Source organism: Anser brachyrhynchus (assembly GCF_964034855.1).
Source record: "Anser brachyrhynchus genome assembly, chromosome: 6".
Classification (NCBI taxonomy): Eukaryota; Metazoa; Chordata; class Aves; order Anseriformes; family Anatidae; genus Anser; species Anser brachyrhynchus.
This window is the reverse complement of record NC_137700.1, coordinates 36,351,302-36,374,670: the sequence shown is the minus strand read 5'-3', so window position 1 is coordinate 36,374,670 and position 23,369 is coordinate 36,351,302. Positions and strand designations below refer to the sequence as shown.

General features: G+C 49.9%; 1 protein-coding gene across 4 annotated transcripts; it reads right to left on the bottom strand.

Annotated features, from left to right (window-relative positions):
• Positions 1 to 271: 271 nt before the first annotated feature.
• VWA2 (von Willebrand factor A domain containing 2) lies at positions 272 to 22,578 on the bottom strand. 4 transcript variants are annotated; one of them, XR_013952884.1, is made up of 15 exons: positions 22,235 to 22,472; positions 17,688 to 17,746; positions 17,049 to 17,123; positions 15,905 to 16,038; positions 14,410 to 14,519; positions 11,628 to 11,822; positions 11,357 to 11,487; positions 10,653 to 10,785; positions 9,350 to 9,405; positions 8,387 to 8,494; positions 7,671 to 8,252; positions 6,842 to 7,393; positions 3,660 to 3,782; positions 1,951 to 3,151; positions 272 to 1,876 (listed from the first exon to the last, which is right to left on the bottom strand). XR_013952884.1 is itself a non-coding variant. In XM_080597755.1 (14 exons), the coding sequence occupies exons 2-14, from the start codon at positions 17,734 to 17,736 to the stop codon at positions 3,030 to 3,032; spliced, it is 2,370 nt and encodes a 789-aa protein (XP_080453881.1). In that variant the 5' UTR covers positions 17,737 to 17,746; positions 22,479 to 22,578; the 3' UTR covers positions 272 to 3,029. The 4 variants fall into 4 exon arrangements, 2 of the variants coding, with proteins under 2 accessions (XP_080453881.1, XP_080453880.1); XR_013952885.1 differs by having other exon boundaries at positions 272 to 1,860; XM_080597755.1 differs by lacking the exon at positions 22,235 to 22,472 and adding an exon at positions 22,479 to 22,578 and having other exon boundaries at positions 272 to 3,151.
• Positions 22,579 to 23,369: the final 791 nt, after the last annotated feature.

The following is a 23,369-nucleotide window of genomic DNA, read 5'->3' as shown; positions in this document are numbered from 1 at the left end:
CTGCAGAAATGGAAGGCTGTGGATGCAAAAACAAGCACTGAGAGGCGAGGAACCCACGGTCACTTGAGACCAAGCCGGGTTGTCCCATGCATGCACGTTGGGCGTACCAGTGCCTGCGTGAGTCCTGGTGACCTCTGCGGGGCTGCTCCCAGCGTCCAGAGCTGCTCCTCCGCGGTGGACATAGCCCGGCGTGGGCTGCACCCTGCGGGGCATGGCTGGCACCCTGCAAGCAGGCTCTGCAGAGCACGGCTGAGCAACCACCCGAAGCTGGGTGCTCAGCCACATCTAGGAGGAAGGTCACAGGTGCAGCACGCGTGGATCCCTGACACGGGGATCCCTGGGGCATTTGGGGCTCTCAGACCCCTGCCTCATTCACCCAGAGGCTAGGGGCTGGGTTTTACAGACACTGAGGTGCACATCTCTGGAAATCCAGTGGAGCACGGGAACCAGCTTCCCTGAAACTCCTCCAGGCTTTCATCCCAGCACTACCTGACAATCGGATGCCCGGGGCTAGATATATCCCACCTGGCATTAAAATACAGTCTGCAGCACGAGAGCTGGCAGTCTGTGGCTCCCAAATCTCACAGAGGGCTTTGTCTGTCTGTGCTTCAACACAGCAGAAGGTTCCTCCCGACTCTGGACCCCAGCAAGCAGTCCCAGTAAAGCCCAGGCACTCCACCAACGTACTTCATAGCCACATATTGAAACGAAGACAGGCACGCACAGATTACATGCAAACCACACTTGCCACAAGCCAAAATGCTCAGCAGCACCGTACAAACTATCCTGCAGGCAACAGAGATGCAAGGGAAAGGCTCCAAACACCTGGATGAGGCTGAGCATACCCCAGCCCCAGAGCTGTGCGCCAGGCAAGGTAAACGTGCTCCACAGTTTGAGAGGGAAGCCTGATCCTGCAGGGGAAAAAGGCTGCAAGGAGGGAACGAACAGTGCTGCTGGATGAGCTATGGCACAGAAACCAGCAGGGAGCTGCAAACCCCACACCACGAGGGTGAGCGCTGCAGTCTCCCTGACCCATCAGAGAGACCCGGGAAGAGTTTTCCGAGCAGCTTGGCTGGAATCCAGCTGGCTCCACGGGTGCTTCCGCACCATAAAACACAAACCACGACTTTAGATGCTCACTGTGAATCTGATGGAGCCCATTCTCCCTGTAACAAGAGACAACCAACACTTTTATAGCAGGGGAAACGCATAGCTACAGCCCTGGCTAAGTCAGTAATTGTAAAGGTTTCATTTCTCTTCCTGTCAGCCCTTCCTTCAACCAAACCTCCGTTTTGCTGTGCCTCGGGCACCAAAGCGCACAGACAATCTACTGAAGCGACAGTGAAAAGAGAGAGGAAATTCCCCTTTTCCCCTAACCTGTTTCTCCACAAGGTGTGATAGCATCGCTCGTGTCTTGGCGCCAGCTTTCATCCCCAAGAGTGCCTTACACAGTTGTTCTTTTGACAATGAACCTGCGGAATAATTTGGGTCTCTCTCTGCACATCTAATGTTACTATTCAAACGCTGAGCCAGGACATCTGGGTGATTATTTTTCCTCTTCCGTGAACAACAGCCACAATTGTCACAAGGGCTGGCAGTCGCAGTTGATGTCTCTGCCTCAGCCCTGTCCAGAGCTGCTCTGGCTCTGCCGAGGTGACGGGTGCCATGGGAAAAGCAGCAGAGAACAACCCCACAGCGCGAACCTCGGGCCCTGGGGAGCGATTACACACGGCTTATAGCTCCATGGGCAAACTGACCCGGTGATCCAGTGAGGCTCAGGATGCAAGCGTGAGGCCAAAGCGTCTTTGGAGACACGTGAACCATCAGAGCCCAGCTTATGCTGCAGGGACTGCTGCTGTGCTGCGGACAAGGTCAGCTTAGAGCAAAGAGGGAAGGGAGAAATGCCACGAGGCTCATCCAAAAAAAAAAAAAAGTAAAAAAAACACATACCATACAAAGTTAACAGCAAAGAAGTGGCCAACAAGAGGAGAAAGGAAGTGGTGGATGAGATTTGGGAAGAGATGTCCAGGCCTCTTCCTCTTCTGTACCCTCTGCTTTGGAGCTGCACAAACCATTGAATGCTCTTGCAAAACCAATCATTTTCAAACCTCTCTCCTTATCAAAAATGGGCAGCTAAAAAATGCCTGTGAAACTAACCATATCAGATCAGTCCACATAAATTCAGAGAAGAGAGCGGCATGGACAACTTACGAAACAGAACAGAAACTCACAACCAGATCTCCTTCCTCGTACTTGTGTTCCTGTAGGTATCTATCAAGCCGTTCACTGCGTCACCCGCTGCCTAACCAGGGAGGCAGCTGTGACCAAGGGTCCTGACTGGGTCTGTGAGACCTCAGGATCCATCTCAGTTTCCCCAGTCATGCTCCCTCCTTAACTGCGAGGTGATGCTCAAAAAGCTCAGAAAAGAGAACATTAAAAAGCAACTTCCTCATTAAAAAAAAAAAAAGCCAGTAATTTCATTCTGCGGTTTTTCCATTGAGAACTAATTCTGGCCAAGATCAAGGAGTCAAATTCAGAAAGACAAACAAATCTTTAGGCTGATCCAAAAACTAACATCAAGATTACAGCTGACTAAGAGTCTGACCCAGCCCATTGGCTCAGTTGATTCAATACTTCCTTAAAAATCTCTGTGCACTGGGAACAAAGCTGCAATCTACACTATCCCCCATCGGTGGAAACTCCAGAATTGCTCAGACTCCCACATAATTTTAGACTAACTCAAAGATCTTTCAAGAAGTCCGTTAACAAATAAAAATCCCACAGCACCAGAATTCCAGATGAGGAAATGCAAAATGCCAACGATAAATACTGAAACACAAATATTTACTTGATTCAAAAAGAAAGCAAGCACCGGAAAGTTTGTGTGATGCAGGAACTGGGAACATCCTCAGCATGGCCTCGGTGCCAGTCACTTGATCTGGGCCAAGGCCAGAGGTGGCCGGGGGGTCGTGCCTGCGAGCAGCAGTCCGTGTCGGTGGCAGGAGAACCGGGGCACTCGCACCTCTGCGTCAGTGTCTGTGGTCCCCGTGCCTTTGGGCGCTGGCGAAGTGCTGCGAAGCCCTTGGTCCCCACTGCGCACGGGAGTCCGGAGGAAGGCCTGGGGATCTCAGGGAGTCACCCCGGAGAGCTCCTGTTGCAGAAGGAGAGAAACGCAGATGGGATAAGGGCTTTAGGACCAAGGGATAAGCTCGGCACCTTACGGCCCAACAAACGCCATTAGACAACTCCGAGAGTTATCTAACGACAGATAACTATTAGAGTTAGCGATAACTCCGTCCCTTCAAAGGGCGGCCGGAGCTTCCCATCCCAATAGCCCAGGAGGGTTCGTTTCTTCAACCAGGGCCCACAGGACAGGGGAACAGAACGGAGGGGAAGACTACCAAAATTATTACACCTTGGGCTTCGGCTTTCTTGGTGAATGCATAAAACAGGGTGCAGCTTCCCGAGAGATGCCCTCAGCATCCCAAACCTCTCTGCTCTCCGGGCGACACACCACGCCAGCACCAAGGCTACTGGCGAGCTGTCAGGGAGTTACAGCCACGTCTCTGCTCAAGGGAGAGGTGGGCATTTGGGAGCGGTTCAGCGGGGCTGGGCCGAACGGACGAGGCCCGTCACGGTTGGTGTCTGCTGAGGCTTACTGCTCTCGCAGTGGGGTCCTTCCCAGCCGCGGCATTCGCAGCGGTAGCTTCCAGGCCCGAGGATGCACACGCCCTGGTTCAGGCACGGGTTGGGTTTGCACAGGCTCATGGGGCTCTTCGCTTCTGCAACAAACAGCAGGACAGCAGGGTCAGGCACGTCGGCAGAGTGGTAATTGTTAAGACCCACGTCCATCAGGAACACTTCCAAAAAGACAGCAGCTAAATATCCCCAAGGTCAGGAGATGTCAGCTGGGGCGAGCGGGGCGGGAGGCACACAGACATGGCAGAGGGCGTACGCCTACGGCCCTGTTTGTACACAGAGGGCAGACTCCTCTGTGTTTAACCTGGAGAAGAGGAAGGATGGCTTTGCTAGATGTTATGATCTAAAAGGAAGCATCTTCAGAGCCGTGCACTGAAGACACAAGCGCTTCTAAACCTCCCAGATCCAGACACCGCCAGTGCAGAGCGAGACACGTGCCCTGCTCCAAGCAGTTCACAAGCCCAGGCACCCCCGGAGTTCAAACCCCACTCGCCCTGGAGAGGGCCTGAGCTTGTACCAGAGGGCAGCAAGGACAAGAAGTCAGCTGGGCAGCAGGGATGGCATGAGGGGAAAACAATACGGGAAATATTTCAGTGCTTTTTTCTTGGAGATCTGAGAGAAAAGCCTGCAATGGTAGCCTGGGCTGTAATTAGCTCTGTTCTTGTGAAATACGGGGCAGATTTCCCAGCTCTCCGAAAGGAGCAGACCTCAGCTGGCAGCAGGGCTGGCAGCGCTTCCTGCTGTGAATACGCTAGGTTACGTAGCAGCATCCCTGAGGAATTCGCTTCCAGCCTTCTGGCACCTCTACCGCAGCGTTGGTAAAGGTGTGAAATTCCTCTGGGGAACCACGGCGTGGCGTAGGGCCTGCACCCGCTAGCCTCGCCTTTTGCTCCGCAGCAGGAAAAGCAGACAAAGGGAGTAGGAAAGGAAGGAGAGGGAAAGAACACAACTTCTATCCTCTATCCACAACAGTTACTACAGATCACAACACGTTACAGTCGTTCCCCCTGTACAGACAACGATGATTGCACATCAACACTCAAACCTACACCTGAGACAGGCAGAATTATCACTGACGCCAGTCCTAGATTTGAGGGATCTCAATCATCAGTCCCTGTTGACTTTACGTGGAGTCAAGCTGACTTCAACAGCCTTTTTGTTGTGGTGAGACACCCCGGATGGGGTCCTGCCTGACGGCGCGTCCCCAGGACAGGTGCCTTTGCCTTCATGGCAGGGTGGCAGAGCTGCTGGCAACCAAAGCCAGAGGCCCCTCTCAGACCTACCACACTCCTTCCAGGCCCCGGCTGCTCCCCAGAGAGCTTTCCTGGTGCTCTGCTCCACACGCCTTGTGTCCACCACTTCCCTCCACGCCTGGCTCACGGCACAACCTGGGGATCCCTGTTTGGGGGAATCATGCTATTCCGCCCAGACACCATTTCTCTGAACTCAAGCCTCCCGTTAACACAATATCACCTTAAATCAGCTTCTTTCACTTCGGGGAGTTTACCCTTTGATGATGCCTGTATTTCTATTAATTTGTTATTTTATATAATTAGTGCTTAGGATCCTTTCTCCTAGACCCCAGGTCATTTTTTATGGTCTCTTTTCAGCTAAGCCTCGTAATAAATACAATACTCCAGGTGTCCAGAGGCAGGGTCTGTTTTTCACATACTTTTATCACGAGTCTTTCTTTTTAAGTCCTTTCACAGACAATGGTTCTGTTATTAAGTCTTGGACTTAGAGTAGAAGAGTGAATGAAGGGTTTATCTTTACATCAGCCTGGGTCCCAGCCTCTATAGTACAAACAGTGATTACCTGCACGTGAAATGAAAGCAACGATTCAGTCTCCAGAAATGGTATGTTATTAGCCTGAATCATTGAACCTTGCTGTCTCTTCCCCTTCATCTGTGTCCTTGTGGTTAATTTCATGGTAGAGGAGATTGTTTTTATAATAACACAGCTGAAAATACCGCTGTAATAGCAGCGCATTGAACATCTCCAGGTAGGAACTGCCTGCAGAGGCCTGCCAGGAGACAGGCTCCTCGTCCCAAAGAGACAGCTCTGGCGTTTTTTCTAACCCTGAAAGAGCCACGGCATGCCAACAGATGAAAAAGACCTTTGATTGTGCTGTTAATCACAGCACTGCTCAACTTGCTTCTTCATTTGATCTTACTTATGGGTTAAAACATAACAAGACCAAAGAGCTAAATGTTATACTGATACAAATGAGAAGTAAGACATGGCATTTAAAAAGGGGGAGAGATGAGCTGGAGCAGCAAGGAACTAAAAGGACTTTCTCCACCACCAATGTCTGCAAACCAGGGCTGCTTTCCATTCTGAAAAGCTCATTTCAAACACAAGCACTCACACACAGCACACATCTGTTTCAAACTTGATTTCAGTATGCATTTTTTCCCAGCTGGGACCGCCCCTCAGAACTTGAAATTGTGAAGAAAGCACACAGACATGAGATTTACATGAATATTTGAAAATTCTGCCCTCCTGAATGCTTTGGGAATAAGGATTTAGTCCTGCAAACAAAACTAAGCATAAGGTGTCTGAAGACCTCAATTTATCAGTCTGCAGGCTCCAAAACCAGACAGATTTTGGATTTTGGATTAAATCCTGTGCAATGCAAACAAAATCTCAGTGTCCTGTAGTGGGACACTTGCTCAGGGAGACCAACACTCAGAGATCTCGCTCAGGGACCAACACTGTTGGCTGCAGAAATGCATCCCCGTAATCCTCCCTAAAAACACTTCAGAAGGTACAGTAACACAGAGCAAATTCTACAGATGTAAAGCAACATCAGAAAATGAGCAATGTCTTAGTCTTTCAGTGAAGGCAGAACCTGGACCTGGCAGGGCTGGAAAGAGCCAGTCACATGAAGCTTGACCTCACCAACTGCACTCAATATTGGGAAAGTTGGTTCCTGTTCCTTTAGGATTACTTTGGACAATCATCAGATCTCTATGTCATGGTCTCCCTGTCTGTAAAGTGCACGTGACAACACCAAGAGCACTCATTAATGCATCAGAAAACCCACAACAACAAGGACTACGTATGAAACTCCCCTCTATGCCTGTTTTATGAAGTTTACCACCTGCCAACAGCACAAATAGCGAGGTTGGGATGTTCTCACCTTCACAGATTCTTTCAGTGATAAGGTCCTGGTAATGCCGCAGGGCTTCATAGGAGGAGATGGGGACCAGGTAGGTGGGAGACCCAGCAACCCTCAGCAGCGCATCCCTCCGTGCATCTCCAATGACGACCACAAACACCAAGACGCCGTTGTCCCTCAGCTGCTGAGCTGGGGCAGCTGCACCCTCCGTGCCACCTCCGTTTGTGAGCACCACCACCACCTTGTTGACACCGGGCCGTGCTCCTTTCTGCACTGTCATCACATCACCGTAAATATGGCGTAAGGCACTGCCGGCAGATGGCACGTCCCCGAGGAAAGGCGCTTGGTCGACGGCTTGGAGGAGAGCTGAGTTGCTCGTGTGGGTGTCCAAAGCAAACACGGTGTGAGCTTTGCTGCCGTAGGCCACGAAGGCAATTTGGGTGACATCCCGGTTGATGCTGAAGTGCGAAGAGCTGCTCTTGACGAAGTCCCTGAGCTGCAGAAAATTCTCCAGGCCAACTCCAGCTGAGGCATCCACAGCAAACACCAAGTCAAGAGGCTGTGCCTGGCAGCCTGGAGAGAAGGGTGCAAACAATGTAATTTTCAGAGTATATATGTACTTCTTTCTACCAAAAAGAGCAGTGGGGGCAAATGGTGGGCAAAATTCATCACTACTGATCACTGTGAAGGATGATCTAAGACCCTTTAATACCAGTAGATACGGCTCCATCATAAAAAGCAGCGATGGAAGCTTAGTCCCTGAATCCACGACCGACAAAAGCAAAACAAGGACCAGTGGAGTTCAGTGGTTTGACAAACCTATCATGAAATCCCTTCACCACTCTCTTACCTTCAGGATTGTCCACACTGCAGATTCTTCTCTGCAGCTCTGGGATCTTGTTGAACAGATCCTGGGGATCTGAGTAGACAATTGTCTGCTTCGGATTGCCGGTCACTTCAGCCAGCTCTGCTCCCACAAAGCTGCTGCCTACACCAATCAAGAAGAGCTCTTGGTCCCTCGCATACTTGGCAGCTTCTGCCACTGGGTCCTGGGACTTGGAGTCAGTGAGCAAGACAACCACGCGTGGGAGATCATCCTGCACATCTGCAAAGACTGGGGTGCTCCTAAAACCATGCTGTGCAATGTACCGCAGGGCTCTGCCTGTTAGGGTTCCTCCTCCACCGAAATTCAAAGCATCGATGCCCTTCATGAGACCAAACGCATCCTTGTGTTGTCCCACCTCAATGGGTATCCTGACATCAGTATCATATTGGGCCACCCCCACGTTTGTTGGTGAGTCCCGGCCCACCACCGCTTGGAGGAACCTCTTGAGGAACGCCTTGTAGCGCAGGAACCCCTCCAGTGTGACCCCCGCTGAGCTGTCCATCAGGAAAAGGAGATCCACGCCACACTCGAGGCTCAGCTTTGGTGCTGAAAGGGAGAGAGCAATGTGTTATATACAGTGTATGCTGACCCCTGGAGTCATTCCTGCGGCCCTGCCATGGGCACCGCCAAGGCAGGACACAGCTGAGAAGGAAGGAGGGAGAGCACGGGTTCACACCTACCACAGTGGACATCTCCTCCATACCCGACCGGGCACAGGCAGTGATATTTGTCCAGCCCCTCTGGGACACAGGTGCCACCGTTCTGGCATGGCTGGGAGTCGCAAGGGTCTAAACGGGACCAGAGAAGGGAAAGACGGGGAGTCAGCAGGGAGCCTGCCCCTTCCCATCCTGTGCTGGCTCGAGAATGGCCTTTGGTGTGGAAAAGGGTCAAACTTCAGCCCGTCTTCCTGCAGCTGGAGCTAACACAGGGCCATGTGCACCCTCACTCTCCTGGGATGCTTCTCAGATAGACAGCGGTGAAGACAGCAAACCAGACTGACCTCACTTCATTTGCTTTCCAATAATGCCAATGAAGTTACATTCATGTACATACAAAATAGTTAAAAAACTCCTTGCAGTCCTTCCAGATTTACACCAGCAAAGAAGGGAAAGGTCTCACCTGTTGCTTGGACAATGTTATACTGACAAAGAAAATAAAGCCACTGTTATCTGAACCAGCAAAGGGAGGGAGGCTAAGCGCAGAGCTCAAGTCCTGCAGCTATTTCCACTGTCGCAGAAACAGGCTGACAATTAGCAAGTGTCAGGTTCCCTGCGGAACTGATGATGCCCACGGTACCCAGTGAACGAGTGGAAGCATCCCACCCTGCACACCCTCAGATGGAGGGCTGTGGCTCTCCGCAGGCATCGGGAACAGGGCAACCCCCTGTCCCAGCAACACGAGCAGGTGAGGAGAGAACTGACTCCTCGGGTGGAAGGAGGAAAGGTGGGGAGGTATTTTAATTCAAAAGAATTCTGGTCATACATATCCATGAGATGACAAAATGGGATGTAGTATCAACTTCTTGCTGAAGATCACAATCCTTTACTCAGAACAAAATTTTCAGAAGTGAGGATAAAGACTGCATCTTTTTATATTACCTTTCCTGCTTGGTAAATAAAATTTCAAAAAAGGTATAACCTTACCTGGGCATACAGTTCGGAAGCATCTGGATGTGTGTTTTACCAAGACTTTTTTCCATCTGAAATAGGAAGTTTATTATTAAACAGGAAAATAAAATCTAGCATGAATTTAAAGATTAACAAGGTACCTTCAAGGCTGACCTTACTATGTTTTCAGTGGAACACATTTTCTTTTGAAAAGGCAATTTTTCAAAACTAGTATTTCAAATAAAAACATCTGTTCTAAGTGGGGTGGTGAAAGAAATACAGATCTTTTTATCAAATCTACTCTTTTGCTTTTGAACTCTACTTCGACATTTTATGCCTAAAGATTATGGACATATTTTTAAAGCTTCAAATGATATTTTTTTTTTTAGTTCTTAAAGAAGGGATGTTAAACTTCAGGACATGTCTGAAATTGTCTGTATAATCATCCCCCAATATATCTGTGCAGCAGGCCATTCGTAGCACGGCCCAAATACGAAGTGATTTTAAAATATTTATCTGACTGCCTGATATTAAACCAAACAAATGAGGCATCCCCTCTAAGGGAAAATACCCACACACACAACAATTCCTGTACACCAACACTTTCACTCAGCTCTTGTTATCAGCAAAGAGAGCGAGAAGCTGCCTTCCTCTTCACAGCTCATTTTAAAGCATTTCCCTACTGCACTGACTGCAGTGATGACATCTTTTGGAGGACCTGGCAAGCTTTGTGGGTTTCCAGCTGCAGCCTCCCCTCTGGGCAAGAGGAAATTCCCCTCACACAGCTCACTGCCATTGATCTAACAAAGTGCCTCCGTGTTCACAGCCCAGTTTTGGCACTACCACATCATGACTGCGGGTATTTTCTACCAGTGCCTGGAGCTTCTGCACAGGACAGTCCCTCCCAGGCCACCCAAGCAAAGGAGAAGGGGCTCCTCTAGAGGGAAAAAAGCCTGCAGGGAGGAAAACAGAACTAGCGCCCATGTAGGGAGCCAGACCTAGAAACCCCCTGTAGCACAGAGTAGGCACAGGCATGTAAACTTCCAGGCACCTCAGTTCAGCAGGTAGGAGACTAATCCCAGTTCCATTGATAACCTTTTGGGTGCTCTTGGGAAAATCATCTTCTCCTTCTGCACCTCAGATGCTCCTCTTGCCCTTTTCAGACCAGCCAATGGTCAGAGCAGGGGTAGCTTCTTCCTAGGGCTATGCTCCATGCTTGCACCAGTGTTTCTAGGGATCTTCATCCCCATAAAGACACGGTCAGACAAAAGCCTCACTGCTGTATGTCCCTTCTTCTCTCTGTCCCTCTCACTCTGAGATCCGCGGGTGTCTGACTCACCTGTAAAAAGGGCACAGCGAAGCACGCACTGCATTTTGCTGCTTGGAGCCCTTCCAACAGACATAGTTTCCAGCCAGCTCTTTCACAGTTTCCAGGGTCCTGCGTTCACAAAGGTGGGATTCGACTTTGCAGCCTGTAGCAAAAAGCAAACCCGAACTGGGGTCAACTGCCTGAAAGTACCAAGTCTCTGTGGGAGTGGAGCAGCCCTTTGAAACAAACCAGCTTTCTTCATCTACCTGCCAACAGTTCAGGAGGCAGTGCTTCAAAGAGTCCTCGATGAGACCCCAGAAGGGAATTTCTCTGTTGTCTCACAGCCTACCCCGCCTCCTGGGGTACTCTTCAGCCCCCTCTGCTCTGGCTATAAAACCGCACTGCTGTGGCACTGCAGCAATTTTCAGCTCCTCTGGTGCCTTCGTTACTCCTGTGTTTGATTTACTTCTACCTCTGGGCCACCCTAGTTCCCACATGGGTATCTCTTCCATCTCTTGCGAGGCCCTGGTGGCCTCCCCTTATCACACAGCCAAGTCTATTAGAAAATTTAGCACAACCATGCTTATGAGCGAGGTCTGGTGTTCCCACTCTGAGAGGTCAACAGAGATACACCAAGACTTAGGTCTGAGACCCTTCAGGTCTAGAGAAGCATTTCAGACACCACCTCCTCTTTTCTCACGCAGTGACAGGGTCAGAGCTGGGGCTGAGGCTACCTGGGGCGGCGGCGCGGCAGACGGAGCCGGTGAGGGCGCTGTAGAGGCCGTTGGCGGCGTCGGCGACGTCTCCAGCGAAGAGCACGTGCTGCTCGGTGGGCTCGCTGGCCAGCAAGTGCAGCTCCTCCCACCTGCCAAGCAATGGGGGGGGGTTCAATCACTCATGTAACCAGGCCCTAAATGGTCCCCAAGGAGCTGAGTACCAAAACAAACCCCACGCTTGCCATTCGGTGAGCTGGGCCTTCGTGCCCAACGCTGTGGAGTTTCCTACCTTGGAAACTTGATTCCCACTGCAAAAACGGTGGTTCCTCTCTCCTTCACCTGCATGGCAGGCGTTGCGGTACTGCCCTGGGACTTTCCATCCGAAATGATGACCAGGATCTCAGGGACGGTCGAGTTTCTGCCACCCGGGAAGCCCTTGCGGAGAATGTATTTCAGAGCCCGGCCCGTGTCTGTGCTCCCACCTCTAGAGAGAAGGGAGATAAAATTAGAAAAGCAGAAATCAAACTTCCTCTCTTGCTATTGCTGATTTCCACATTTCTAACATCTGGAAGGGAGGAACTTCACTTATTTCCATCTGTTGCCACACAAGGCATCCACAGAGACGTCCAATCCTGTCATTCTCGTCATCTTTCCACAGGTCCATCTATCCATCCTTACCTCTCTCCTCTCCAACCCACAGTTGTGTTAAGAAGACTTAATAAAACAGAGCACTCTAGAATATTTAAGTTTAATTTCCAGTTATGACAACTATCAACTGCTTCTGTTTTTCCATTTGAAAATGAAAACCACTTCTTTAAGAGTGGCTTGGAAAAGCGGTTTAACAGCAATCTCTTGTATTCCAGTCAGAAACACAGTACAAACGGCGATAATGAACAAAGACCAGCATCTCAAAAGTTTTCCTTCCTCTAGGCACATAAAAGTGGTATACATTCTCGCCACATATCATCCCTTTCCCTCCAGAGGATCTCCTGCCGTTCTGAGATGAGAGCTACAGCAGGGGAGCCATGCATCGCAGCTTGTGGCTAAGAATCTGCAGGCTGGCAGTGGGCAGAAAGCCTTTGCCTCTTTCTCCCTGGTTAATCTGAGATCTGAGGTTTAATTCAAATTTTTTATTTTATTTTTTTTACAAAAGTCGTTTGTCCATCCTGTAGGAAAGCTCCTGAAAATACAAATGCTAAGCTTCTTAGTGTATTCCCAGAAACTCCATAGGACTGAATACAAGGCATGACTTCTTCAGGGCTTTGCCAGTGCCCTTTACACTACTAAAGTAAGCATAAAGAAAAGCCAGCCGGTGCTCCGGTTGTCTAAACCTACCCTGAATTCAATTGAAAGCAATACCCTCATCTGCTGGGTTGCATGCCAGCAGCACTGGTGTGATAGGGAAGGTGCACCAGTCCCTGACATTCGCACAAGCTGTCCCCAGCCCTTCTCATGTTGGAGATGGGATCACCTGGAACAAGCACGGGGCCATTTAAAACACGATACAAGTTGTCGACATCAGCCCGTTCTTGTCCTTCCCCAGGAAACCATCCATTCCCTCTCACCTGGCCCCACAGAAGAGACCAATGCTGCTACTTTCCAGGGGAAAAACAGCAAAAAGATGGGCCAGTGCATTCAAAAGCTATTTGGATGAGATTCGCAGAAAAAGACCAACAGTCTCCAAACAAATCACAGAAGCCTCACCGCAGCCTGGTGCTGCCTCTTTTAAGTGCTCTCAGCTCTGTGCCCGGTGCAGGGGCTGAAGTTGGGAAACGCCAGGAGCACGTCAAGGAGGCTCTCAACTAAGATGTCAAACACCGTTTTTCAGAAGCCAACTGGAATCCATCCATAACTATTTTATCTACTCTGAAACGTCAGTTTTTCATTTAAGCTAGATGAAATGGCTGAGCACAATGTCATTATTTCTGTTCAATCTGTCAGCATCCGTCTGTTGTCAAAGAATTTCAGTGCCAGACACCAAACACTGCTTCGCTTTCTCTACTCTCAGACTTATAAGCAATAGCCAAGGAGGAGGAGTGTGTTGGTTTTTTTTCTTTCTTTCTTTCTTTCTTTTTTTTCTGGTAAGTTTTCCCTGTAACACAACAAAAGAGGTTTTCTTGATTTGATAGGCTTATCAAGAGCACTGCAACAAAACCCAGCTAACTGATGTTGATTAAAAGTCAGAAGTGGTCACATTGCTCGCAACATGTACACCGTGCTGAGAGCAGCAGGCATCCGCGAGAAAAGTTGAGCTAACCTTTCGCCCTAACGCAGATCAACAAAAGAGAAGGCACTCACGGGCCGTATCGATACCTCATCTGTCACCAAAACAAGTGTTATTTGGGTTGGTTGTCAGGCCCTTTGCTGATCCAAATGTATTTCTTGGAGATGAAAAGTCTGGATGCTGAGAGCCTCTGAGAAGAGTGTTTCTTTGGGCTTCTGACTCCATTTCCTGAGGCCATAGGAACACATCCAAGTCATAACGTTCACGAAGAAAATTTCTGTCTGAAAACCCGATTTCTGCCTGAAAACCCAACTCCCTTGGATTCAGCAGATGCAAGGCATGCACAGATTTCGAGGCGCTAGCAATTCATCACTACCTGCTAGGTCAAAGGAAATCATAACCACCAAAACCCAAAGGTACACACTGTCCTGCCAGCGCTCAGCCAGGCAGGAAGGCCACACTTGCTTTTTCCTCTGCAAGCCCACGGCTGTGGCTGTGCAAACTCCTCACTGTACGGCCCAGCAAACAGCAGCAGAGCATCCCTGCACCTCCTGCCAGCAGGAGGAAGGATGTAACCCTCCACCCAGCACAGAAACTCTCCCCTATCTACCACATTACAGTGTGACATTGGAAGCTTTCTCCCCTGTTAGCCTGCACTGACAAAGACAGAGCAGGACGCATGCTTGTCGCAGGCTGTGGATTATGGACCACGGGCACTGGCCATTCATCCCCCTTCCTACGGGTATCGCAGTGGTGCACGCAGAGCTGAGGTGGAAATCTTGGAAAACTCTCAGTCCAGAGATCACTCATAGCCCAGAAAAAGAGAAGAGCTGTAAAATAAGCTGACCTGAACACCGTCCTCTTGATTCCCTCTTTCACTTCTTGTTTGGTTCGGTATGAATCCAGCGGGAACTCAAGGTGGGGAGTTGAACTAAACTGTATCAGTCCCACACGGACCTAAAAGAAAAGGTTAAAGAGTATGAAAGAAAGGTGCGAGTCTTTTGATCAATTTACAGATTTAGAAACTCTAAATTGTATCACAACAAACATTGTTTTGCATGTTGAACCACTGGCACTCTAAATATACCTTAAAAAAGAGCATAAACCACAGCATTGCCTGTACTGATTACAAACAAGGCAAAAGAAGTTCAGCTGCAGACAACATTGGACGCTCTGCTACAGTCGCAGGCAGCTCAGGAACTGTATTTATCCATTCAGAGCAGCTCATAGCCTCAAGGATAATAATAAGTTTATAAATAACACCTTTTACACCAAACCATTGAGACACTGAGATGGCAATCTTTCCTTTACTAAAAGCAGCTCCCTCTGGCACTGATCACAGCAGGTAACTCAAGGCAATTATTTTTCCACTGCCTCCTCTAAAACCATTTGCTATAGCTGAAAATGCAAACTGACTAAATTACCTATATTGGGCTATACATTCAGAATATTTCACTGAAGCCTTACAAGAAGCGTTATGGAATGTGACGTCTTGAAGGTAAAAAGGCTACTGATTTTCAGTCCTATGTAGGGATTAACAGAAAGACTAGGGGAAGCATGGTATTTAAGGAAACAACTCCTCAAATCTGCAAATACTGCAGGGACGAAAGAACAGAGCATCCAGCCAGGACCTGCCCTTAACCAAATTGTAATGGGAGGTTTCACAGGAGTGAAAACCTCCCCTCTGAGCAACATCCCTGTTGGCTGCAGAGAATGTAGGTCCACTAGCAGCTGAGGAGGACAAGAACATTGTGAAGACCTGTGGCAGCATGCAGATTCCCAAATGCCTCTGTACACAACTGGCATGAACTCCTCCTGTTCTGCCCTCTGGGCTTATTGTGAAGTAGGGACTTTCTAGAAGCAGGGCCAACAGACTGTGTCACGTACATCCCTACAGAGAGGTAGAGACCTCTCTACAGAGGACCTCTCTACTGTCCCTACAGAGAACTTGCCAGAGACTAATTCTGCTACTTTCCGGGGGGGGGGGGGGGGGGGGAAACAACACAAAAAGGTGCTACCATTTGTAGTCTGTCTATGAGCATCCAAAATCAAACAAAAATCAGTAAAACAAACAAAAAAACACACCACAAATCAGAATCTTTCACCTGAATGATTACGTCTTTTCTCAAGACCAAATGAAACTGCTTAAATCCACGAAGAATCAAGAAGAGTCCTCCAGCCTCACTGCTTCACAAACCTTCGCTGCATCTTTCTGAATAAATATCCTCACCCCAAGGGAGCTGCCAGGATGAATTTTGCAATTTCACTCAGCATGCTATCACTTGCCTTCCCACACATCATCGAGCTGCTTGAAACTAAAATGAGACATTCCTGACACTCACCCTGCCTGGATGGATGTCCAAGGCATCGCAGAGTTTGCCTGCGAAGTGCTTAGACCTTTCAAAGCTGCCTTTGCCAACGCTGTAGGAGCCATCCAAGAGGAAAAGGATATCAACTGCGGCTGAGCACTGCATCACTAGGAGGGAACAAGATATATGCTGTGGGCTCACGCTTGGATCCGAGGCAATTGCAGAAGCTGGGCAGGCAGATTTTTTAGAAAACAATGAAACAAAAATTGGGAAAAGGAAAGGAAAGGAAATAAAAGCGCCTGCATTTATCAGTCTCTGGAAGTAAATGGCAAAAAATAAATAAAAAAATGGACCTGCAGAGCACAGAGTGGGGCGATCCCACACTCCCAACCCAAACCCTGCACGCTCTCCTTCCTGTTCTGATCAGGACAGCTCAGAGCTGATGGTTTGCAAGGCTTCCACCTGAGATTTCAGGTCCCCAGCCCGGCCCTCTGGGCTCTGTGGAATCGAGGGAGCTGGCAGCTCTGGTGAGCACATCCAGCAAGATTGTGAGCTGCGGGGAGAGTCGCTCTCCCAGCCCACAGAGTAGGCACTTGCAAGGCACGCCGGGCCCCGTGGAGCCAGATGTGTTTCATCTACAGCACAGTGTTCAAAGCACGCTCTGCTTTTGTAAACACAAACTCTGCACAGCTCCAAGGCACTGACAGAAACACGTTTCACAAAGATCTGACCATTCTCCTGCCTTCAGGGCCGTGTCCGTGTGTCACCCCTGCCTGCAGGAACACGCCAACTCCCCCGCACATGTTGTTGAGGCATCGTGCTGCAGGGGAAGCCCCTCATCCCTCTGGCAGCGCACGCAGCCAAGGGGCTGGTGGTGATGTGCACCAGGGAGAAACGTCCAGGTGGAGCACACCAGGATGGAAAGTCTGAGCTGAACACACGGCGCTGCTGCGGGATGGGGCTGGAGGGCACGGCCGGCATAAGAAAAGATGTAAATTGACAGGCAGACAATAGCAAATGTCTAACAGGAGAATGCATGATATAGTCTGTAAGTAGGGGGGGGACTTTAGGAACTAATAGGGCCCCAAAAGAAAAAGAAAACAAACAAAAACACAAGAGAAACTAGGAAAAAAAGAATTCAGAAAGTAGAAGGCTTGAGTTATAAAAACAAACTTACGCTGGCCAGCAGCTGAAATCTTGCCAATCATCTCCTGGTCGGCATGAATTTCTTGTATACCCATCGCCAGCAAAACTGTGGGATCAAACAGATCCATCAGTACCAGAAACTGCCTTTAAAAAAAAATAAATGCGGCCTTTAATCTGCAGCAGTAAAAATGCTGTTTTGCTGGGCAGATTTCACACTTGCAAAACATAACGTGGTGATGCAGCTCAGCCCATCAGCACCCCCAGGAGGAAATTCCTTCTGGCAGGGACACGGACACAATTTGCCATGCACCTCACTCCTGCACAAGGGAGGACGGTGCCCCCGCTCACTGCAAGCTGTGCCAGGCTCCGGCTCTGAAGACCGCAGCCACAGGACACACCAAACCGCTGCAACTGGAGACATCTATGAACTTTTAATATCATAATAACAGCATCAGCTTTTCCTGTTCCAAATAGACTCTTCACATACAGTCATGTGCGTTTGAAAAGCTGTTTCTCCAGGTACCGTTTTCCCCCTGTCCATGTAAAGCAGAGGCTTACATGAAAACCTCCTGGATTCAGCTCTCGCACCTCCGAGCACAGAACTCCAGCTGGAGACGGGGAAGCATCTGAGAGAGAAACCACTGATGCAGAAAGACGACTTTAAACGTACCTTGGGGAAGCAGGAAAACGCAGATGGACTCAAGTGGCAAGAGGCTCATGGCGACAAACCTGAGAGAAAAGAAAAAAATGAAAGGAATATTAATCCAATTCCTAAAGCAGGTTTCTTTGCCTGCAGCTAAAATCGCCTTGCTGGTTGTCTCATGAAGAGCTCCAAAATGTCTGGTCTGAGTACAAGCAGCAAATGCAGCTGTCCTGGGAAGAAGGGTGGGAAACAGGAAACAAAACATTGAAATAGAAGGAATGAAAGAGAAGAAAGCTCCTCCTGTATACCCTGTATACTCTTCTTCCCAAGCCCAGAAGGAAGCAGGCTTGGCAGTGGAAGGCGGGACTGCCCAGCCCTTCCTCAACAACACTCTGCCTCGGGCTCTTTCGTGCCTCGTGTTTTCTGAGGACTGCTTTCTGGGGAGATGCTTTTATGTGCAAACGTCCAGCAAAGGACTGCTCGTTTTCTGTGAAATCAGAAAGGCTGCCATCACTCTGTAGGTGGACATCAGTGACACTTTCAAACGTGCCCAGATTTAGACCAAGCATGTCTGGCAGAGGCCTTGTCTTTCTATTTAAGATGTGTATATTTAATTTTTCTCCAGATTGGGAGTGCTGGGTACACTCACCAGGGCAATTCTGACCTGACTCAGGCTGGGTTTTGGTCTCCCTTATTGCAAAAGCAGATTTTTGTTGCATAGTTAAAGACAAATAAGCGTGTTGCTTGACCACTGCCTCTACGCGTCAATTATTTTTCTGTGAAGACAGAGGGGGCTTTACACAGGAAAGACTCATCTCTGCAGCTAATGATACATTAAATAAATAGGAAGAACCTGCACTTTTTGGTGAAATCACCAGAAAAGGCCCGTTCCCATCGCTCCAGATGCCAGTGCTTTGAAAGCACAACCTGGCAAACCTCGCGCTTCAGAGAAACAGAGGCCAGGAAGCAGCTTCACGGGTTTTCCTGTGGGGCCACCATGCTATCAGCCACGCCACCTTCGATTGCTGCCCCTCACCAGCACATTTCTGTATGTTAGCTCCACCAGGAACACATTTATTCAGTCAGAGCTGAGCACCGGGTCCTCTCAGGCCCGGACCTGACTGACCACCCCGGGCCCTGCTCAGTTCTGGCTTCTCACTCCCTCAGTTTCCACAATTTTTTAAGTCAGGCCCCAGCCTCTGCTGTTTCCACAGGTGGGAAGCCCCCGGTGACACACAGGTGTACACCCAGGAGTCCAGGAACACGTAAAACCTGAAACCCCAAGACACCAGCCAAGCTTTAAGCAACAGAGGCTGCTCTTCTGGGCAGGCTTTTCCGTAAGAAAGGACAAGGTGCACCTTGCCAAAACTGCCTGGCACAAAACAACGCCATGAGGTGCTATTCCCTGTGTATCCGTACAAACACACCCACCACTTCTATGGGCGGTTATCGGAAGGGTTACCGCCTGCACTGCTTTGGGGCAGATGTTCCTCTTGTGCTGGGACAAGAAGAAAAATGGGTAAAAGTACCTGTCACAGCTGCTTTAATTAAATACCAGCTCTTTTCATGGCCCCATTGCCACGTAAACCCACTACACTGAGACCTGGCTTGCAACAAAAGGCATCCTCCAGCTTATTCTCCTAACTGTCCTCCATTTATTTAATAGCAGGAGAGAAGGCAGAAAGGATTATGCTGCATATTCGTCAAAGTGTGACCTTAACAAGCCAGCGACACCCTGACAGCACGGTTGTAACGTGGTGCCTCCCCTCAGTGCCAGTCTGCCGGAGAGGACGTGGCACCGGCTTGCCGAAGGGAACCCGCTGCCCTACCCGCACAAAGGAGGTTTCCTGGAAGCTGAAAGTTTCCTCCCAAAGGTGGATTTGCTGTCCAAGGCAAGGCATTAATCGCAAGCGATGCAATTCTCATTGCTTCATCTCCTAAGGCTTGCTAAGAGGTTGGAGGCAGGTGGGACGCATCTATGGGGAACTCCAGGTGTCCCCTCGGCCCTTTGGGGACAGCTAATGGGGAGAAATGTGAGCCAGAGATGCAGGGGGAGGAAGGAAGAAGACAGGAAAAGTTTAACTGCTGCTCAAATGCACACTAAAAAAATCAGTCTAAAACTTCTGACGCTTTTTTTTTTCCTCCTACAAGTGATAAACAAGATTAATTTTTCGTAATATGCTTGACAAAACCAGCTCGTTTACTCAAAACCCTTGGTTTTGCACCGAGTAAGGGTTTTGACAGGCTCTTTTCCCCAGGGCAAGAAGGGCTCCTGCGCACAGACCTTGATCTTGCAGCACCGCTCACACGGGGCACTGTCAAAATCTAGGTACTGCACATCAGGTCCTGCAAGAGCCATGAGCCGCAGAACAAAAGACACTTTTCTGACCCAGGAGCTTGTGCTAAACTTATTGTGCAGTTTGTTCTGACAGCCGTGCTCACGCTAGTGACTTTGCCTGTGGCTAGAGCAGCAGGAGTGTTCCCGGGAATGCCTCATCCTTTTCATCCCTTGCTGGATGTCACATCTGAGGCCACCCCCGGGAGCCAGAGCACCTCAAGCACTGAGCACTTGCTCTCGGCAGCAAGCAGCAAGTACAGATGCCAGGAAGAAATGCTTTGTGTAGTGCCTGAGAAAAGGGGAAAGGTGATCTGTGTGAACTTGGTTTTCTTGAGATAAACCAACAGCAGTGCAAGAAAAAACACAAAAACAATACAATTACATTGAGGTCATGAAAACGTGCAGAGGACTGGGTCCCGTACCCTGCTGGGATCTCATGCAAGGCTATGGGCTCAGCTGCAGTCACTGCAATCGTCCCCTCCTGCCCCGTGCAGGTCTGGGAAGGCCACAGCTGGTGCCTGTTTGGGGTCTGCTCTGTGCCATCCCAGCCAGAGGCATCCCCACCTGAGGTGGGTCAGTGAGCGATTTACCTGCACCGTGAGCAGGTGCAAATGGTTCCCAGAGGAGGTGGGAGAGGGCCAGGCTCCCCGCATCCTTGTGGCTTTCCTCTGCACCTCAGCAGGAAGACACGGTTCTGCTTTATCCCTCAGCAGTAAGAATCTGTCCTTAAAACACTGAGGATCAAGCTGGTTGTTAACAAATAGACCCTCAAACCACAGGTACCTGCTGGCTGGCTCGGAAGGACAAACCTCACAGCATCAGATGCAGGAACGAGGATTGCTGTGGCAATCCTTCCTCTTCCCCTAACACCTAATCCTGCAGAAGAGGAATTCTAGCTTTCCTAGCCAGTCAGTTGTAGTGGTTACCTACAGCAGGGACTGGAGGAAGGGAAGAAAAATCCTTCTTTTGTCAACTCTGGTATTTAATTTAGCTCTCAGAACACGAGAGAGTCTGTCCTCATCTCAGCCTGTATGACGCCAAGATGTTCTTGATCATCACATACCCAGCCCCTTTCACAAAACCAAGCACAATTAACACCACCTTATCCTCCTGCTGCATCTCTGAGAGCCCCCGGGGAGAAGGCACAGCCTGGGAATTCTCCATGGCACCACTCCTGCGAACTACAAGCTGCTACCTGCACGCATTTTCAGGACAGAGGTTTGTGGGCCCTTCCTAAAGGAACTTCAGAGAGTGGGAATCCTCCTTTTTTTTTTTTTTTTTTCTACAGAAGCAGGATACAATCAAATTTTTATTATTGATTTTTCACCTGCATGTACCTCCTAGGCTGACCCCACTGAACAGATACCTTCAAGAGCACCCAAAAAGAAGATAGTTTGCTGTCCCAGCACGCCCTACACACACACAGGCTCTCCAGCACAGCCAGCTCAGAAGAAAGGGAAATGGGAAAGTGTGTTTATACGCGGTGCAGGTCTCCTGGTGATGCCTCGTCTTCACTATGCAAAATTAAACATGTAAAATGGCAGGCAAGTTACCAGAAGCCCCCATTAAGTCATTTTCACAATTTCCGAGCCACGCTTTAATGTCTGTTCACATATTACTCAGCTGACATGGAAGCAGCACCCTTCCCCTTTCCTTTCCTCCTGATTTTCTAAGTAGCAGCTCTGAGGAAGGCATCTTCATCCCTCTTGAACACAGGCAGGGTCCATCACCCAGCTGTGAACCAGAGCCCTCCCCTCGCCAACACACCAGGAGAAGCCGCTCCATGCACTCTCAAAGACAGAAGCCACTTAATGACCTCTCCTTAACGAACTACAAGCACCCGGACACATCACAGACACCGTTTGAGGTCCTTCAGTCCTTGCGGAGACTCGATGAAGCCTTGTGGCTTCGGAAGGAGGCCATCACCGAGGCCACCAGACACAACCTGCCCGCGAGCCTGCCCTGACAAGTCCAGCGCGTCTCCCCAAACCCATGACAAACGAGCCAGCCGAAAGCCTCGAAGCAGGGGCTAGGGCTGGTTTATCTGTTCATTATTTCAGCAGCCCAGCGCTGTTTGTGCACCAAGTGCTCAGGAAGCCTGGCCAAGCCACCCCAGCACGGCTCCCGCTCGCAGCCTCCCCTCGGTGCTGGGATCCCCAGACCCGGACGGGGGCTTTGGGGCCACGGCAGCCCCTCGGCCTCCCCACCCCGCATCCTCCCCGGGTTGGGGCCTCACCTCCGGGGGCTTCTCCCTCCCCGGCCTCGGCGGGGCAGCGGCGGGGGTGGGCGGATTTCGGCCGGGAAGGAGGCGAGGAGGCCGGGAGACCGCCGGCCCCCTGCACCGCCTGGCTCGCAGCCGTCTTTAAAGCAGAGAGGGAGAAGTCAGCCCCGAGAAGAGGTAAAAGGTGAGATCTTCAAGCGCTGACGCGGAGGTTACCAGCCGAACGGGAGAAAATGAAGTCGCTGCGGGTGCATTTTACCTTAATGTGGCGCGGCCCCTGCACACCTGCTGGGTTTGCCCGGCCCCTCCGGCCCGGAGGTGCACGCACGCCCCCCGCCAGCTGAGGCGGCCTCGCCTCCTCAGCCATCCCCGCCTGCCCCTTCCCCGGCCGCGTAACGAGCTCCAGGAGGTGCAGGGGGAAAAAAAATAAAAAAAAGAGTGCGCTAGGTTTCATTTCAGAGTCACGCTGTTGTACCTACTCATCCTAGAGCCTGAGTGTAGCTGACTTCAGCACACCTGGGACAGGCTGGCTAGGGAGGGCAGGTGTCTAAAAACAGGTAAAACAGGACCAAAAACAGAGGTAAAAGCCAGACCAGCTATGAAATAACTTACTTCCCTTACTTACTTTGATGGGGGATGTTTGTTTGTTTTCCCTACTGCTTGTTTTCCAGCTAAAACTACTTTTTATCAACCACATTCAGACCCTACACCTAGAGGGGTTATTTAGGACCCCTTTTTAGAGTTATATGAGCTATATGATGTGTAACTGAAAGAGAACTGCATGAGTTAACACTTCTCAGAAAGCATTAATTTCATGGTTCCTGGAGTCACACATAGCTGCAGAGCTTGGCAGGTTCTGAATCCTGTGCCTGACCCACCTCGAGACTCTATCACATTCAGGAAGGAGCAGCTGATGCATACAGTGCCTGAGCACTGCTCCTGTAAACAGAAGTAAAAGATGCACTTAAGAGAGAAGGTATCAGACCCGCTTACAGGTGGGGTTTTAAAGCAGACAGCAAGACCTCAGGATTCCAAGCCCCAAGGCATCACTGACTACCGAAAGCACTGTACCACCCTAACCCGACAGACGGGTACAAATACTGGTGCTTGCATAAAATTAAGCTATTCTAGTCGAAGAATATCATGCACG